The 14390-nt window shown below is 40.9% G+C and overlaps 1 protein-coding gene across 2 annotated transcripts in view; it reads left to right on the forward strand.

The window, feature by feature from the left end:
- Positions 1–13259, forward strand: part of gtf2ird1 (GTF2I repeat domain containing 1) — a 33517-nt gene extending 20258 nt beyond the window's left edge. For both annotated transcript variants that reach the window (XM_051401425.1, XM_051401424.1), the window contains exons 13-27: positions 61–141; positions 1358–1501; positions 3764–3817; positions 4436–4516; positions 5279–5462; positions 5891–5952; positions 7085–7156; positions 7367–7634; positions 7975–8003; positions 8124–8171; positions 8274–8351; positions 10477–10669; positions 11096–11133; positions 11229–11338; positions 12197–13259. In XM_051401425.1, the coding sequence (XP_051257385.1) occupies positions 61–141; positions 1358–1501; positions 3764–3817; positions 4436–4516; positions 5279–5462; positions 5891–5952; positions 7085–7156; positions 7367–7634; positions 7975–8003; positions 8124–8171; positions 8274–8351; positions 10477–10669; positions 11096–11133; positions 11229–11338; positions 12197–12265 (1511 nt within the window). In that variant the 3' untranslated portion in view covers positions 12266–13259. The remainder of the gene's footprint in view (positions 1–60; positions 142–1357; positions 1502–3763; positions 3818–4435; positions 4517–5278; positions 5463–5890; positions 5953–7084; positions 7157–7366; positions 7635–7974; positions 8004–8123; positions 8172–8273; positions 8352–10476; positions 10670–11095; positions 11134–11228; positions 11339–12196) is intronic.
- The last annotated feature ends 1131 nt before the right edge of the window (positions 13260–14390 follow it).

Consider the following 14390-nt stretch of genomic DNA (forward strand, 5'->3'; position numbering starts at 1 on the left):
AGAACACAGTGCCACACACTGATGGGAACTCAGGCAGAATGAACTGTTCAATCCCCGCAGGTCCGTCAGGAGATTGCATTCCTTTGAAAAGGATTAAAACGGAGCCTCCAGATGGGGAGATCATTCAAGTTACAGTGCCAGGTAAGTGTGCACACGGTTGGCAGCCATTAGCTTTGAAAATACTTCACTTCTTGAATTATAAACAGTGTCCAGGGATGTTGCTTTAATAGATTATCTCTGACATATCACAGGTCTGTGATAACAGTGTCAAACACAGCAATGTATGGTGTGTGTGTGTGTGTGTGTGTGTGTGTGTGTGTGTGTGTGTGACTACGACACACTCAAGGCACAAACAGGCCTTTTACTATTACAGGAACTTAATAGTTTGTGAACCTGCATTTCGGCAGGGCTCAAGAAGTGGTACAAAAAGTTACAGGTATTCTCAGTGGTGCTAGCAGTTCTGTCGGTTGTGACTGGTCAAGCTGATGTGTCACCACTGCACACAGCATTAACCAGTTCACTGCTACGTCTGCTGCAACCAGAAACAACCCTTTTGAAGGTCCACTGTGTAACATTAAGGAGGATCTATTAGCAGAAATGGAATATAATATTCAGTGGCATGTTTTCATTTGTGTATAATCACCCGAATACAGGAATCTTTGTGTTTTTGTTACCTTAGAATGAGCCGTTTTGATGCCACTAAATCCTACACACTGGTCCTAATGGAGTCCAGTCCTTCAGCAGCATTTTAGGAGAGGTTGATTTGCTCTCTGCCTTTAAAGTTTTCCATCTTTTGCGTACAATTTTCCATGTCAGATTCATGCAAACTGCACTCGCCTACTAGCGCATAAAAATGGCATCATTCCGTTTTTGGTGACATATCTCCTAAAAAAAAAGCCTTACTGGTTCTAAAGAGTTCAGGGTATGGGTCAATAAGTTCCTGTGGTGTTGGAACTATGTGCCAGGTGAGGTTCATGCTTATCTGGAATATTATTTCAAATGTTATTTTTTCGCTTTTACAAGATTAAAGACCTTAAGGATGAGGACTAACTGAATTGTTTGGCAAATGCACATCATGTAATCTTCCCCAAAATGAGGTTAAAAGTAGGCTGCAGTTGCTTCCCCAAATTTCCTAATGGGATACATTGAAGACCGTCTCCAGTCACACATGAGAGTCTCACAAGGGCTGGTTTTGGCTTTGTCTAAAAACTGCCGGTATCAAATGATGACAATCTGAAACCAGTGATACAGGAAATATCATAATCTTACAGGAAATGTCAGCGAACTGTATTTCCTGTTTATAGTGCAAAACATTGAAACTTGTAAAAAAAAAAAAAAAATGTTTGTTTTTCTCCAGACGCTGGTACGAGTGGAGAGGAGCCCAGCGAGTCTGTGGCCGAGCCGGTCGCAGCTGCAGCGTGTCCAGCCACAGCCTCGCCCTCCGCTCCCTCCGCTCCCTCCGCTCCCTCCGCTCCCCATCACCCCATGGAAAACCACACAGGTAACCTCAGCCCCGTCAGCCCCCCACCTCCATTTCATCTACCTCCTTCTCACCGCAGCTCTCGGAATGCCAGCTCCACCCCCACAGCCCGGTGCCACCCCGCACCCCGCAACTACCACCCCACACACTGGCTGGTTGTTTTTTTTTAGGGAGCTAAAAAAGCTGCCACACGTATGAAAACACTTTTCTCAGATTACTTTTTCTTCCACTCTCCCACTTCCCCATGACCAAACCTCCCCAGCCACTAGTAGCTACAACCCCACCCTTAAGACCCCCCCCACTTCCCCAGACTGGCCTACCGTAGCTTTTCTCTTCTCCCAGTCTTACACATACCAGCTCTCATCTGTGAAAGGCACCATGTATCAGCTGAGTCACCTTCAGTCATTATTTCAGTTTGTAAACTGAAATTTTTAAAAATTTTGCCATTTAAGGTATAATGACTGATGCATTGTGCATATTTCCAGATCTGGAGTTACACTGTCCTGTAGTCCTGCTGCCCAGAATGATTAGAGTTAGTTCATGTATTAGAGAGACCAAACTGCTCCTTAAAGATCCTTTCAAAACTCCCCAAATCCCACGTCTATCTAACACAGAACTGTGCGTAGACTGAAACAGCTCTCACCTTTAAAGTATAGATGACTAGAGTGAGGCTACCAAGACGTTTGAGTAGACTACACTCTCTTTCTAAACCGCTCCAGCCTCTTTTATTAAGTATTAATTAACATGGTTAGAAGCTATTTTTTTATTTTTCACCTTAAAGGGTTGGTTCACCCAAATCCCAAACATATTTTTTCTCACTTATCTCTGCTGGTATCCAGCCAAGCAGATAGTTTTGCTTTTATTTGTCTCAGGTTTTGAGATAGAGAATCTGTCACTGAGATATCTGTCAGCGCTGTGAACACCAAATGAACTTCCACCTTCATTATCTTGGGGTGGCAGCAGAAATCTTTGCTCTGATTTTGGTGAACTGACCTTTTAAGCTGTCCTCTACAAACGAGACATTATAGAACGGTTAAAGGATGGCTGTGTAAAAGTCTTTGGGTTGTTGGGATATTTTTGTATAAAACAACTAATTCAAAAAATGAGTTCTGCACTCTTTGAAGGCTAAAAGCTCACAATTTTAGCATAAAAATTCCTGTACTATTAATGGAAAACCTAAAATGTCACAAGTGACGTTAACATAACAATGAGGCTTATTTTGACATTTGAATGAAGCGCTATAACAACAGAGAATGAAGAGTCTACTCAACGTGATCTTGGGCTTAGCATACAATGCTTTCAGGAGGCGTTTTGTTTTATTTTGTTGATTTGATTGTGCTTTGTTGAAGTTTTCTTTTCTTTCACAAATGACCACTAAAGGAAATAAAATGAAGGTAAGTGCAGCAAATGTCATATTTAGTATTATTTGCTGTTACGTGCTCTTTATTTATTTGTTGCTGTGAGGTTACTAATAGAGCAGGTTGTTCCGTCATGCTTCTGTTTCACACACAAGCACTTCTGCAGCGTCACACGCTGTGGGCTGCTGCTTTCTAAATTAAACAGAGGTGTCTGTGCATGTGAGGATCTATAAGGAGGCCTAAGTACTCGATCAAATGTGTAAGCCACAGCATGCGTTTTGACAGCACACTACGCGATAATAAACTCATATTGAGTACACTGAACAATCTTTCAGTTCCCGGCCTGTTGGAAGAACAGTTCATGTTGACATTTTATCTGAACTCAACAGGGCATACTTTAATGTCTGTGGGATTGTTTATGTTGCTGAAGGCCTTTGGCAAAAGAGTCACACCTCATTAGTTCTCGTCAGGACCTGTGGTGATTCTGTTGAGGTTGCAGCACCTCTCCAGGTCTACAGACACCTTTCAGATAATAGCTGTCATAAAGCGTGTGTGCGTCCTGAGTTGTAAATGTGTCTGAACAAGTACAAAGTAGCAGGAAGATTCTGTATTTTAATGCAGTCCAAAGATGGCACCATGCAGTACATACTATGTTTGTCAACTTTATAATGTTCAATTCTTGCATTATATTGTAATAGGACTGGGCCATATGGCTGTAATGAATGTTCACTCACGCTGACTCCTGTGCATTAGAACCAGTGACAATGTTTTTGTGAGCTCAGTTAACAGTAAACCATCAAGAAGTTAATAACCTTGGTCTTTAATCTTTTTTCCTGAATAATTTGCCACATTATTTGAATTATCTGTTCTATAAATGTTTGAAAGTGTGTGTTTGCTCCGCTCACGTTCTTCTTCCGTCTTGCAGCTGAAGCTCTGTCACCCACCACGGCCTCCCAGAGCATCAGAAGATCCTCTGAAGGTAGGGTGGACGGACTCGTTCATTATGCTCTGCTGAATCCAAAAGATTATCTTACTGGAGGGGCTCACTAGAATAAAATGAATATAGATACTAACTTTTGACCCAGGCAGGCTGCTACACACACACACACCTATAAATACTATACATAAGAAAAAAAAATTGTATATGTTAAATATAAGGGCTATTTTCACCTAGTCACCTGCGTATGGAGTAGAAAAAATAAAGTATCGAAAATATTGCTTCACTGTGGGATCAGCAGCTTGTAGTCATGGTAAAGAATTTTTTGCATTTACTTCAGGTGCAGCACAGTTAATTTGTGCTTTTAGTCACATCCACCCCAATAAATATTTTCTACTTTGTTTATCAGCCCCATTTCTGCACCCTCCTCTCCTGTGTCCATTTGTTACGGTCTCCGGTGATTAATACACCACACAGTCAGTTTGTCATTACCAGGTCAGTGTGGGGCAGGTGGAATTTATCAAAATAAAGTTGGCAGGGGCAGAAGTAGTAATGTTCACAGGTGGGCAGACTCCCACTAACCCAGCTGCCCTCATGTAATAATTCTTTTTTTTTTGACGCGCTTGGTGTAAAAGTTCTTCAAATGTTTGACTCTTTTAGCGGGGAGTTTGGTGGAGGACATTGGTGAAATGATTCTTCAGCTTCGGAGACAAGTGGAGAGCCTCTTCAGCATTAAGTACGGTAAGCTACCTGTAGTGACGGAGATTAACTCGCATTCATACGAGGGCAGGAAGTTAAGTCAGACCCATTCATTTTGCAGTAAGACTTTAATCTCCTCCACATGTACACACCCTTTACCAGTATACAGCAAGTGTGAAGCTTTTATAGTCTATTTGAATATTAGTATTTTAACTTGTATGTTTTATTTTAATAATTGAACACATAAGAATCCGTCTGCTTTGTGTGGGGCGAATTGGAGAAGATGAATCTCAATTTCATGTCAGAGGAGTTTAAGTAGAGAGGTACCAAACATTAGTATTTTCAGAGCAGTTTTGTAATGTTTCAGTTACTGTATGAAGGAAGCAGCTGATCGACAACATCAGTCTACTGTAACAAGTATTAGTGTGCCACAAAATTAGGGGAATATAGTGAATAGTGTAGTAATTTGCTTCTTAAGACATTGCTTGTATTATAAAGCTAGCAACCAGTGAGCAGCACTGGATAGCACTACGTAAATAAAATCACCTTTTTTTTTTCTGATCTAAAAATATGATTTTATTTTGAAAAGCCAGGATAATACAAGTGGACACAAGGATTGAGAGGATGTGGTCCCTGCTAAAAGTTATGTTTGTATTGTTATAGGAATGATGGCCAGACCTACTAAAATAATATCCAAATTGTAATAATCTTGAATTATCCTTTAATACTTCTGAAATGACACACATCACATTTGGACACAATCAGTGAAGTAAGTCTCCTTTTGTGCCGTATCCTCTTCCTCAGCTGAAGCTCTGGGCCTTCCTGAACCAGCCAAGGTGCCCTACTCCAAGTTCCAGATGTACCCAGAGGATCTGTACGTCACCGGACTGCCGGAGGGAATCTCCCTCCGGAGGCCCAACTGCTTCGGAGCGGCTAAGCTGCGCAAGATCTTGGCTGCTAGCAGTCAGATCCAGTTTGTCATCAAAAGGTAAGAGCACCTGGGCGCCCGGATAGCTCAGTGGGTAGAGCTGGCGACCCATGTACCGAGGCTGAGTCCTTGCTGCAGCGGCCCAGGGTTCCAGTCCGACCTGTGGCTCTTTGCTGCGTGTCATCCCCTCTCTCTGCCCCCCTCTCCTGTCTATCCTCAGCTGTCACTATAATAAAGGCAATAAAAAGCCCCAAAAATATACTTATATATTAAAAAGGTAAGAGCGCCTAAAGCACAGTACAGTAATGTATTTTAGCGTAGTGTATATTATTTCAGCTGCAAATGACATCCTTTTTTTAACACTACTTCATTATCCATCACTCTTATATTAACAGTTAAACAAGGTTAGACAAGGAATTGACAGTTTAATTTAGGGATTCATTCACTGCTCTGTTTACTATTGTAATAACCTTTGTGTTTGTCTCCAGGCCTGAGCTGTTAACTGAACAAGTCAAACAAGAGATGCCTTCCATCCCCGTCTGTGACCCAGGTATGTCCGTCTTATACGTGTTCGACACGCATCTATAATACATTTAAATCTGAATAACGGAAAAAATCATCAGCTTTCCGGCATACACACACACACACACACACACACACACACACACACACACACACACACACACACACACACACACACACAAGGGGTTTGTTAAGAGAAGAGTGCACCAACATAACAACATAACAACAGGGTGGGATATTCCTATATATACCCTGTGCAATAAAATTAGTAGTTTACTGGAAGAAAATAATAATAATAATAATAATAATAGCAATAATAATAATAAAGCCATTTAGTGCTGGTTATGGTCATGAATATGTAAATATTTTCTACATGTTTCTAGCCCCATTGTTTTGCCTACATTAGTCATTTTATCATTTAAATCATGCAAATTGTTGCAACAGCAACTCCACTAACGTGTTCTTCTGCATACAAGATTACAGAATGTTTGCAGTGGCTGCTGTCACAGCTGTCAAATTCAGTAAGTCTGAACACTGCATTTACCAAGGTGCTTTGGGCTTCAGTGGCATGATTCTCAGTGGATCACTGAAAGCAGTTGTTTGCTCTTTTTAGGGGTTTACACTAATATTTCTGTTTGTATTTAGAAGAAAAACTCTACTCAGAGGTCAATAAATTGATTTTCTTTACAGTGTCTTGATCAGTTAACATTTAACCTTTTGCACACAAGCAAAGTAATTTTTTAATTCTACTGTAGATGCAGCATACATATAGAAAAGGATATAAACCTGCAGCCATTCCACATTTTGTCATATGTGCAGCTCTGAAGATAAAGCAGTATCCTTACAGACAGTAGGCAGGCTGTATGGAGAAAATTCCACCATCTGGAAGCTCATAATGCAGGTTTAAGATGCTGTTTGCACTGTCCTCTGCATGCATGAAATTATGAGGTCAAATCCAGTTCATACGCTATTTTTTAAAATAGCTCCTCTAAAGGAAAGAGAAAGTCCTTGCAGGGATTTCCTGCAGCTATCGCTACCTTTTATTTGTGACAAAGCTCCTGCTGCTGGATGAAGGAGCAGATCTTAATGTTTGTTGTGTTCAGTAAATCTCAAGAAACGACAAAAAGAAAAGTTTAACCTTTAAATGCTTTTTTCCAAAGAGCTGGACGCCAAGGACACAACACCAGTAACAGAGGATACTGCAGCTATATCCAAGAGACCTGGATTCTCAGGTACGTCCAAGTTTCCCCTTCAGTCACCACTTTGAAAGCTTAGATTTGATGTTGTATATTGTTTGAACATAAATCAGCCTCGTGTATTGACATTTATCGCCCTGCCTTTTAAAACAAAGCAGTGGAAAAGGCTGAATAACTGCACTTGAAATGGAAACGTAAAAAGATGAAATTTCAAAGCGTCTCCTGTCTCCTGTCTCCTGTCTCCAGAGTGCTTGGAGTCCAAACTGTCCAGGATCGACCTGGCCAACACGCTGCGAGAGCAGGTCCAAGATCTGTTCAACAGGAAGTATGGGGAGGCATTGGGCATCAAGTACCCTGTCCAAGTGCCTTACAAGAGGATCAAGAACAACCCGGACTCGGTCATCATCGAGGGCCTTCCCCCCGGCATCCCCTTCAGAAAGCCGTGCACCTTTGGCTCCCAGAACCTGGAGAGGATCCTGGCGGTCGCTGACAAAATCAATTTTACCATCACCAGGTGGGAAGCCCCGGTCACATGATCACTTAAACCACAGTTACTTATTGCCTGTCCTTCCCATTAACACTTAAGTGGCTGACTCTTTTTCTAACAGGCATTAGCAAGCAGCCAGTTAGTACACTTACAGACAGGTTGGACCTATTTCTTGTAAAAAAAATAAAAATAATAATAATTATTAAAGATAATAATTGATTTGGAGTGTGTCAACAATTTTGGTTTTAGGTTTATAAAAGCTGTCATGATAATATAATTTCTTGGATAACACACAATTAAAGAAGACGTTACCACTCCAGGACAGCTTTCAAGTTTAATTAATGTTTCATGTCACTGTTTGTTACAGACCTTTTCAAGGACTCATTCCAAAACCAGGTAAGAACAGAATTTGTTTTTCATCCTAAAATCTGATTAAATAATAAAAACGTAGCACAGACAACTAATATTAATGTCATCTAATATTAATAGTAATGTGTGATTCATCATTTTTATCAGCACCACGACGTGTCACTTTACTAAAGAAGGCCTACGCCTCGATAAGTGGTGAGTAGAAAATGTTTGACAGCAGTCATTCTCCTGTTTGTTGCTTCATCAGGAACTTTTCTTTTAAACAGCTGTCATTAACTGATTCTCTTCACCCGACAGACGATGACGATATTAACCGGATGGGGGAGAAAGTTGTCCTTCGAGAGCAAGTCAAGGAACTGTTTAACAAGAAATACGGCAAGTAGTCCCGGAGTCTCGTGTGATGCATCAACTTCAGTTTCAGGGCCTCATGCAAGAGTCACTACTGCAAACACATTCGTTCCTAAGTGCCACGTAGGAGCGATTCAACGTCTCTCATTTATTTTCTCATATTCAGAATGTGTCTGTACATGTCCACTCAAATGACTCATGTACATATAGTCTGACTGGTTTGACTTAAGCATTAAAATGCATTCAGCTGAATTCATTTGAAGTTTAAATATCTTACCAAATCAATTAAAATATAGAGACGGAACAGTTTATTGGTATAAGTATTTTAGCTTGACATTGACATTTCAGTTGATGGTAGGAAAATTCTCACACATCAACAGTTGCCTAAGGGTCTTTATGCAGGTTCCTGTCCAGCTGAACATCCAGTAATGGAGTATATTCTCTGTCACTGTCATGTCCTCTGATTCTGGCCGGTAACTTCCCCTCCAAACCAACCTCCAACCGGCGACGTGTTGACAGCTGTAGTGATGTTTTTCACGTCTACCACTGACATTGCTAAATGTGTTTATGTATTTGTCAGCAGAGTGTTAAAAGCTTCTTTTTACTCTTGGCTGGCATTTTTATGAATGACTGTTGCTCATTAGGAGGAGCGTAGTCACACACACGTCACATGTAGGTACACGACTATTGGAAATCAGTCACACACACTTTGATCTAACTAAGATACGATGATGAGATCAAAGCATTCCCTCTTTAAATAAACCGGTTGTGGTTTGGAGTCAGTTGGTATATTAATATAGGGACTAATAATAATAATAATAAAATAATAATTGGTTTTAAAAGCCCAAACAGAATAGAAATGCTCCATATAAACACCTCATTCACAATAAACCGGTTTAGTCGGTTTTCAGAGGGGTTGTTTTAACATTTTCAAAAAGCAATCAGAAGAAAAATGTAAAAGATTTAATCTGATTACTTTCTGGCTGCATTCTTTCTGCGCACGCCCTCCCTCTTGAAGTAAATGTGTGGGGACATTCGTGTCTCCACTTCTAAAGAATGGCAGCTTCCAAGCTGAACTGGACCTATGCAGAAATTCGTCCAAGAAAATAAAATGAACAAAGCTGGGATAGACTGATGTTTCAGACATACTAAAAAACAGCTGGAAAACTCTGAAGCCTGTTATGAGGTTAAATCTCAAAACAACAAGTCAACACAACCAAGTTTCTGTTTTTACAAAAGCATGGACACCTTCATCACTTTTGCACAGCTGTATTGATTAAATACGTTGGTGCGTATTGATATAAAATCTTCAATCAGAATGAAAAATGTGCATATAACCGCAGCTCGTGTGTAATCAGAGATCAGTGAATCCTGTCTACAAACGGAGCAGAGAGCCCTGTAAGACAGTTCCAGGGAATTTTTTCAGTTATGCTGATGAAAAAATTTCACAAACAATGCGCCCACTCACGAACAGTCGGCGTTCACCAAAGAAATTTAAGACGCGTTTGAAGTGAAGGTTTGTTGAATCAGACATCAGATTTGTGCGAGCAAAGTTGACGGGGGGGAACGAGAGGTTGAGGAGAAAAGTATGAAAATGTTCTTGCATGAGGCCCAACGTGCTGCAGTCAGGCTGCGGGTCCCGAGGAGTGTCAGCATTGAATGTATATTAACACTAATCAGTACCATTGTCCTTCTGCATGCTGTCATTTACACGTGGTTAATAGCTACTGTTTGCTTACCTGAATTACTTAAATGAACATTCCTTTCTTCAGGCTCAATATGTGAGCAGTATCACACTATGAAAATTAAAAATTAAAAATGCCTTGTATCCTGCATAAAATGCACATCGCCATTAGCCTAATTGGTTTCATATATTCACCCCACGTTCTCCTCAGGCAGTTCTACTTGCTCGTTCCTACAGTCATAAGTACAACTTACCCTTAATACACACACTTCAACGCTATCATTTTTCAAAGTCGTGACTTTACACTTTATTTATATGAACATTTGCATGTATTTCTTTGTGTTTTTTTTTTTTTTTTATAGAGCCGGCAGGAAAACAACCAGCATCTGTCCTCTTTGTAGGTGATCAAAAAGCTTAATTCCTGCCTTGTCGCGTGTTTTTGATCATATTGTCGCGCTGTGTGTTCAGGTGAGGCTCTGGGCTTAGACCGCTCCGTCGTGGTCCCATACAAGCTAATCCGTGGCAGTCCAGAGTCTGTAGAAGTCAGTGGCCTTCCAGATGATATCCCTTTCCGAAACCCCAACACCTACGACATTGTGTGCCTGGAGAAAATCCTTCAAGCCGCGGATGAAATAACATTCAACATCAAGAGCCAGCTACAGTGAGTGCTGAGACACCTGAATATTCAGCAGCCTGTTAGCTGTCACCACGCTGTATATTTCAGTGGGAATTTAGGGGTTTTTTGCTTCTTGGTAGTTAAGCTCATTATGGTTTATTTATGCTTTGGATTTAAATCCAGCCTCTGAGATGTCAAAGAATAAATCTTCCTCAGCTGCGAATGTAAATAACGTGAAAGAGTGAACAATATTTTGACTGTGAAGCAGTTAAGCTATGATGAAAGAATGGAGGCGAACACTTATATCATGCAATTGTTTTTTTTTTTGCTTTTTAGGTATGAAATGAGTCTGAACTGTACTCAAATCTGAATTAGTTTTGTTTTTATTTTGTCAGCTTCTATTATTTGTGTTTATTTAGATTATTTGAAGTACTGTATCATCTGAAATTGCAGACTTCTTCTCTTCCACAGACCCTTTGCAGAAATCTGTAGCCAAGCTTGTAACACAGGTAGGTGTTTGAGTTTCCTGTGTGAATGGAAGCAGGGCGCTGTGCCGTATAAAAAGTTTAAAGAAAAAACAACAACATTTGCTTGGTGTCTCCAGTAGGAACAAACGCCTCCACCAATCGACGGAAGCGCAAGAGAGTCCAGGAGAGCAACCGAGTACCTGCCTCCTCTGACCTGGGGATATCAACCAATCAGATTCCAGTGATGGTGAGATTGAAAGTGTGACCTGAGATCTGTGCACGCAGGGTTGAAGCAAACAGGGAACAGTTCTCGTGACGTTCTATATTTGTACTATAGTCAACGACAACAAAAACAGACAAACCCAAACCAAACGAGTTGAGCCTGCTATTGCCATCATGTTTAATAGTTGTTCTCAGTAGAGAGCATTAATTATGCATCACTTTAAACCTTAATATAATTTATACTGATGAGTTATGTAGAATTTAGCTATAGAGACCTTTTTGTAACAGGCTGTAAACATTTGGCTTAGGGTTTAGGGTTTAGGGTTGCATTTTAATATGTGGCCTTGCAGAGATTGACTCACTTCTGTAGCCAGCCTCCTGTGGCCGTTCAGGGAACTGCAGTTTCTGGAACGTCCATGTTAGCTTAATTTGCCGGCCACAGAGTTTGCTGCATGGTAGGAACCCAGTGGGGCTTTGGGGGCTGACTGCTCGGACAAGGCAGGGAGGTTAGGAAGCACTGAGAGATGGATGGGAATTATTATATAATTATAGAATAATGTCAGACTTACCCTTTAACAGTACATCGACGCTTCTCTTGAAATGTGTAAAGGTTATAATAATAGTTGAAACGTTACAAGTACGGTTGCATCTTTGATCAGAGTGTAATCCAATGTAATTCCTTCGAGCTAAATGTCTCCATGTAAACACACATCAGTGTGTTTAACTGTAATTACTGAATCCTAATATTAAAACTGCGTTTTGAGGCAAGGTCAACAACCTCTTTGTACTAATGAAAGCATTTTCTCCATCATTATGACTGACTTTTCCTCTATCATTGTCTTTGTGTGTGTGTGTGTGTGTGTGTGTGCGCACGTGCCTGCAGCAGTGGCCCATGTACATGATGGACTACAGCGGAGTGAATGTGCAGATTCCCGGGAAAGTCAATTACTGAAGGACAAACCTGGACTGCAGCAAAGGGATAAAAGGAGGAGTTTGTCAAAGCGATATTCCCGACTCTTCCACACGCGACACTAACACTTTGTCAGAGTGCTAAGACTAAACAATCTCTCCAGACTGAATATAGAGAACTGAAGGTTTGACTCTGTGAATGACGTCCTGAGTGTTGAGGAACAACAGAATGTACGTGGATCAAAACGTTGCAGGGCAAAAATCTTGGCTTGTTTTCTGTCTCCTGCCTCCACGCAGTGCCAGCAGGACAGCTGTCAGTTTTGGTTCTCCTCCTAAAGCTGATCGCGACAGTTATATTGTTTGTTTTTTTACGAAGCATAAAGACATTACTGAAGTCACGTTATTTGCCCTTGCATTTACGAAGTGTCCATCCACTGAGTCATGTTGTCGGATCCAGCATTCGGTTGCAATGTATTACTGACAAAAAAAAAAAAAAATGTCTTTGATAACGATCTGGTTCCATAATATTCAGATATTTGTACTTTTTATTTATTATATTTATTGAAATATAACATTATGTGCAGGGATGTAAAATACATTATTCTGTTATACGGCTCCTTGAGGAACTATCACAGCACTAACACAGATGCTACTACTCACTCAGTAACTACAGGTAAGCGCTGAAATCAAATTAAACAGCAGCAATGAAGTGTCTTAATTGGGTGTCGGGGCGATCGCAAGCCATCAGAAATTAAAAGGAGACAAAACGGAAGTTTGCCTGACGGGTAGAACCTCTGCTTTCACAGCGGCAGGAAGTACCTGCAGTAAACACACGAGACCTTCAGCAAACAGCCTCATTATGTTAGCACCACATTAACAATATGTAAAATATCTCATTTAAAGTCAGCCTGAATGTATCATGTAAAGGAAAGAATGGTATGTTATTCTGCAATGACTGTCTCTGGACTAATATTTAATATGCTGTACCTTAACGCCAATTAGGCCTTTGAAATAAAATGTGTTGCCTTGCACTTTCATTTGGTTGGAGCTTGTTTTTTGACGTGCGGTACTGCGGCGGGACGTCTTCTCTACGGGAGGCCGTCTTCACTGCAAACTTTGTGTCTGTCTGTTATATCGTGGTCAGTGAAGCTGTGTACAAGATCCAATGTAAGCAGGCTAACTTTTTCTTCTTACAGTAAGAGTACTTTTGCCTCTCCCTGCCAAAAAGTTGATGACCCATGTAGCATGTAGAGTTTGTCAGTCCTAGTATAATGAGTATGATAAGTAAAGATGGAGAGCTGCAATGATTAGTCGATTAATATATATTTTTCATTTCATCTTCTCAAAAGTGAATATTTCCTGGCTTCTTTAGTCTCCTGACAATAAACTGAATATCTTTGTGTTGTGGATAATACATTTGAGGAAGTCACCTTGGTCTTTGGGAAACATTTTTCACCATTTTCTGACATTTTCTGGACCAAACAACTCATCGAGTAACTGATAAAAATCATCAACATAATTAATATTGAAAATAATCGTTAGTTCCATAATTATTCTAACAACCCTGCTCACAGACAAACTCAAACAATTTCTCCTTTAAAGTTTGGTGAACTTCAGTTATCTTGTCGTCGACATTGTAACCTTGAAGGAAGGATTCGTTGCAGGACTGCTGCATTAGACTGCACTAGTTTTATCTGGCTGGCAACTGACTGTACGCTGCACTCCCAGGAAACTGTCTCTTTATCAGCGTTCAGTTGGATCAAATCCACACACAGTACCCTCGCTGAGGTCAGAGTGCAGACCCCCCTCGGTTCCCCATCCTCCAGCCCGCGTTTCTCCCCCATCATCCATCACTCTTCACTTCCTGCTCAGGTACTGCTGTGCACTTACAGAGTCCATTACTACAGAGATGAAGTGAGACTCCCTGCCAAGTGGTCATGTTCTTTTCTTAACGGTTCTACTACACGTAAATGTTTGAATGTTTAAAGACGCATTTATTCGGCGGGAAGAGCCGGTTCAAGCCCCAGCAGCTCCACCGAAGACGCTGATGGGAAACTCCCTTAACCTCACGCACAAATCGAGATTCATCGTAATCAAAATGTGATCACAGCGGTGGAGCTGTTGGGGGAGGCAACCGTCTGATTGTTGCCTCTCTAGTCAAGGATACT

The sequence above is a fragment of the Dicentrarchus labrax genome, unplaced genomic scaffold (assembly GCF_905237075.1).
Source record: "Dicentrarchus labrax unplaced genomic scaffold, dlabrax2021, whole genome shotgun sequence".
Taxonomy (NCBI): Eukaryota; Metazoa; Chordata; class Actinopteri; family Moronidae; genus Dicentrarchus; species Dicentrarchus labrax.